General features: G+C 41.0%; 1 protein-coding gene across 1 annotated transcript in view; it reads left to right on the top strand.

Annotated features, from left to right (window-relative positions):
- Positions 1-5,242, top strand: part of Ccdc39 (coiled-coil domain containing 39) — a 35,603-nt gene that overhangs the window by 17,408 nt on the left and 12,953 nt on the right. The window contains exons 8-9 of the mRNA XM_031376598.1: positions 1,184-1,287; positions 2,084-2,216. Of these exons, the coding sequence (XP_031232458.1) occupies positions 1,184-1,287; positions 2,084-2,216 (237 nt within the window). The remainder of the gene's footprint in view (positions 1-1,183; positions 1,288-2,083; positions 2,217-5,242) is intronic.

Below are 5,242 nucleotides of genomic sequence, written 5' to 3'. Positions count from 1 at the left end.
CTGTGTATGAAGTGTATCACTGTAGGCTGTGTATGAAGTGTGTATCACTGTAGGCTGTGTATGAAGTGCGTGCCACTGTAGGCTGGGTATGAGGTGTGTGTCACTGTAGGCTGTGTATGAAGTGTGTGTCACTGTAGGCTGTGTATGAAGTGTGTGTCACTATAGGATGTGTATAAGGTGTGTATCACTGTAGGCTATATATGAAGTGTGTATCACTATAGGCTGTGTATGAAGTGTGTATCACTATAGGATGTGTATGAGGTGTGTATCACTGTAGAATGTGTATTAAGTGTGTGTAACTATAGGATGTGTATGAAGTGTGTATCACTGTAGGCTGTGTATGAGGTGTGTGTCACTATAGAATGTGTATGAGGTGTGTGTCACTATAGAATGTGTATGAGGTGTGTGTCACTGTAGGCTGTGTATGAGGTGTGTGTCACTGTAGGATGTGTATGAAGTGTGTCACTGTAGAAAGTATATGAAGTGTGTGTCACTATAGGATGTGTATGAGGTGTGTGTCACTGTAGGATGGGTATGAGGTGTGTGTCACTGTAGGTGTGATATGTGTGTCATGGAGGATAAATATGAGGTGTATGTCATGGAGGGTGGGGGGGTTGAATTTTGAGGTTTTCCATATCTAGCTGCATTTGTCAGGCTACCCTGATAGATTATCAGGGTATCTACAGCAGTGATTCTCAACCTGTAGGTTGCAATCCCCTTGGAAGCACCAAATGCCCCTTTCACAGGGGTTGTACATCAGATATCCTGAATACCAGATATTTACATTATGATTTATAACAGTAGCAAAATTAGTTATGAAGTAGCAATGGAAATCAGTTATGGTTGGGGATCACTACAACATGAAGAACTGTACTAAAGAGTCAAGCATTGGAAAGGTTGGGAGCCACTGATCCAGAGTTATATTACCCCTGAGCAGGTATAGTGACTACATGTTTTTACATGCACTTTCAACTTTATATATGGTGATATTTATCATGTTTTCATGTTATGAAACAAAAAGTCATCTAAAATTTGATGTGGGGATCAAGATGATCCACGGATATGCATTAATTACACAGTGTTGCTATTTTTATAGGTGTTACTTTAAGGTTAGAATTAGGCATTTCTTAGAAAAGAAACTTACTGAATGTGAAAATGTGATTTTTTTTCTAATGATCAATAGCTGGATACTTTAAAAACCACTCTCAATAGAACATCCAGTGATTTACAAGCTCTGAGGAAAAACATTTCCAAAGTAAAGAAGGACATTCTTGATGAAACAATAAGGTAAGAAAAACCCGTATGAATGTGTGTAAACATACATATATTTGTGGTCTATATTTAGAAAATTATTAGTGGTTAAAATTATTTTTGTAAATATATGCAAGATTATAACTGTTAACATTCTTTTTTTTGCTGGTGCTAGGTATGAAACCTAGGGTCTTGAATGTGGTAGGTAAACATTTTACCACTCAGTGGCACCCCAGCTCACTGAGCTCCACTCCAAATCACTGAGCTCCACCCCAGCTCACTGAGCTCCACCCCAACCCATTGACCTCCATCCCCTATCTACTGAAACCCACATCATCCTACTGAGCCCCACCCCATCCTACTGAGCTTCACCCCAGCTCACTGAGCTCCATCCCCTATCCACTGTACCCCACCCCATCCTACTGAGCTCCACCCCAGCTCACTGAGCTCCATCCCCTATCCACTGAACCCCACCCCATCCTACTGAGCTCCACCCCAGCTCACTGAGCTCCATCCCCTATCCACCAAACCCCACCCCATCCTACTGAGCTCCACCCCAAATCACTGAGCTCCACCCCAGCTCACTGAACTCCATCCCAGCTCAGGGAATTCCACCTCATCCCACTGAGCTCCACTCAACTTATTTGCTCCACTATCAAGTTCCAGATTTTCTTGTTTTGTTTTTCATCAGAGAGGCTCAGAGCAATAGTTTTATAGGCTACCAGATACAAGATGGTAATGAAAGTGTTTGCAGCAGAAGCAACTATTCTTGTGTATGTGTCAAGTACTCTTTTAAGCATGCTTTCTATATTTCCTTACTAACATGATTTAGATTACAAAAACTTAAACATCACAATGAGGTTGTAAAACATAAGTTAAAGATGATAACTGAGAAGACCATATCTATTGAAGAGAAAGCTACCAACATGGAAGACATGCTGAAGGAGGAGGAGAAAGGTCTGAAGGTAAGCCTTGTTTTGGATTTTTACAGAAGCACAGCAAGTTTCCAAAGAGGGAAGTACTTCATGCTAGGAATTAGAGCACTGTGAAGTCTCAAAGGGCCCTGGTTCTAAAGGCAGCCCTGCACTGTGCCCTGTAGCCCATTCCCTTCTGGTGCCTATTACCCCATGATCCCCCTGCCCGTCTGGTCAGTGTGCCAAAGCATACCTCTTAGCAAGTTTGACATTCCACCCTGTCCTCATTCAGTTGTGTGTATTCATGATCAAACCCTCCCCTAATACTTTGGCCCATTGTAGGTATTCCATCATCGCTTTTACCTCTTATAGGCCTGGAGCATTTTTGGCAAGAGGACTATGAAATGCGCCATTTCACTAATTATATGGGCCTCATCTTCCACCAGTCTCAAGTGTGCTAGTGACAGTAAATCCAACTTTTAAGAAACTGGAAGAGATTGCTTTGCCATTTTCTATTTGGAGTCTTGAAAATGGCACTAGGTTTTTGGCACGGCAGCTCTGCTTCCTGATTTTTCTGTCTTTTGTTGATGAAGGAGGCAAAGGGATAATGAAGATGGAGTAATCACTGAGTACTTGATTAGATCATATAAAATATGACTCACTTGCATCTGATGATACTTGGTTCCTCAGTGTGCTCTGAATTCCCAAGTGACAATGCCATTTGGTCCAAGTGGTAGTTAAGTCCAAATCATGCCTTTTTGTTTCACCTTGCCTTAAGAACATGTTTTTCTATGGTACAAACATTGATAGTTATGAGAACTGAAAGACCAAAAGTATATGAACTAGATCACACAGGATGATAAAAGTTATGACATTTAAAAACAAATCAGGTGAATTGAGCTCAGTGTAGATGTTATCTGTATAAGACTTACACAAATTAGGCCCATCAACATTTCATCATGGATGGAGGCAGAGTGCATGAGGCTCACTTCTCCCAGAAAGATGACTGGCAATTAATGCTTGTTGCCAGGACTGTCACTCTCTCCAGTGGTATAGCCACACAGAAGTTGCCCATGCTCCACTGAGTAACTTCCCACCCATGCTCAGGCAAGTAACTCTAAACTCAGTGGACCTCACACCCAAAGAAGTCATAGGTCAAGTATAGTGGCACAGACTTTTAATTCCAGAACTCAAGAGGCAGAGGCAGGTGGATCTCTGTGAATTTGAGGCCAGCCTGGTCTACATAATTACAGGACTACTAGAGTTAGATAATAAGACCCTGTCTTGAAACAAGCAAACTAGCAGGCAAACAAACAAGAAGTCACAAAAGAAGGAGGTAGACTCATCAAGAAGAAAGGTACCAGCGATAGAGGGAGGGGACTAAGGGATGAGAAATCAAGGTGAAATGACTACAATTCAGTATCCAAATGTATGAAACTATCAATGAAGATTGAAATAAATAAAATCATTTGAAGACAGATGGTAAATATTGGAATATATTGCTAGCTGAGCAACACTAAGTTCTTAATTGAAGGAAGTGATAGTAGGTAGATGCCCAGACCTCTATAAAGGCATAAAGAGGATTGGAAATTGCATTACAAAAAAGACATTAAAAATTCTCACATTTAACAAAGAAAGATGAATTTAAAAATATGAACAGTGATGCAGATGTATCAACGCTTTGTTAGAGGGCTACACTCTGTAGAAGTAATCTCCTATGTCTATTTGGAAACTCCATCTGTCAAGTCAAGCTGTAGCTGAGGCAGGAAACAGAAGGTGGGAGTTCCAGGAGAAAGCAAGGATTCTGGGACAGAGCGAGGAACATGTCCCACCCAGGAACATGGAGGAAGTCAGGAGCATGGGCACTGAGCAGAGGTAACAGCCACGTGGCAGAACTTAGATTAGAATAAAAGGGATATTATGATCTAATTGGGGAACAACCAAAACTTATGGCCAAGGAATTTGTAAATATAATATGAGTCTTAGAGTCATTATTCCAGAAGCTTGGGAGTGAGAGGAAAAACCCCACTTTTATTGTACCCACCTAGGTGCTTGTTTGTTTCGGGAAAAGCTCAATTGACTTTGTCACCAGGCTTTCAAATTCTGCTGAGCAGTCTTTGAGAAGGTCCTGAGTTCACCAAGAAGTGACAATTATATGAGAAATACTGTATCAGTTATTGGTTATTTCTTGATTTGTGAAAATTTGCACACATTAGTCATGAGCTTGTTTTGTTTCACACTGAGCTATGGAGGGGGACCATGGTTATGAGGGAAGATTATTTCAGTATTTAAAATTGGTAACTTGTAGTTGGCCTGGGGGTTGGTAGGTCAAAGGGAAACTCATAGTGTGCTTGCTGGTCATGTGCTGGTCATGAAGCACAAGCATCAAGGTAGGTTCTTGAGAAGTGTCGGGATCAGAAACCTCCTCCTTTTTCCTTGAGGCTAGCACAGAGGAGACACCAAGCAATGCAAGGGCTTAGTGAAGGGCTGGCCCAGAGTTCGCTTGGCACTGCTTCCTATGCCTTCTCAAGAGCCAGCAGTGAAATTTTCAGCACTTTTTGTTAAGTTCATTATTAAAACTAGCAACTATTAAAACCTAAACTTTATGTAGACTCATAAGACATGTTATATTCAAGTCAGAAGTAACAAATAGCATTCATTTATAAATTGTACTCTATGACTAGCTGTGTACTTGAGGTTAAAATGACATCTTTTACATTTGCCATCTATTTGTTGGTTTACTTCTGGATGTCATCTCTGTGGTTAGTTACTAGTGTAAGTATACCAGTAGTTTGAAAGTTCCCACTGTGGGTGTGCTTATACCATAGAAGGAGTAGTTATCCTTAGTCCCCACCCACTGGAGAGATGATGGCTAAATGTGGCCCTAAAAATATCTTCAAATTGGACAGTATGATTCCTTTTTTTTTTTTTTATATCCTCAAGACTGTTCAGTGAACTCTGAATTCACAGGGTGTCTAGTTCTGAGGCCAGGGCAATATCAGATGGAGTTAGTATGGTTGATTAAACAACACAAGAATAGAAAACTGCTAGCCGGGTGGTGGTGGCGCACGCCTTTA

The sequence above is a fragment of the Mastomys coucha genome, unplaced genomic scaffold (assembly GCF_008632895.1).
Source record: "Mastomys coucha isolate ucsf_1 unplaced genomic scaffold, UCSF_Mcou_1 pScaffold17, whole genome shotgun sequence".
NCBI lineage: Eukaryota > Metazoa > Chordata > Mammalia > Rodentia > Muridae > Mastomys > Mastomys coucha.
This window is presented reverse-complemented; position numbering and strand designations above follow the sequence as displayed.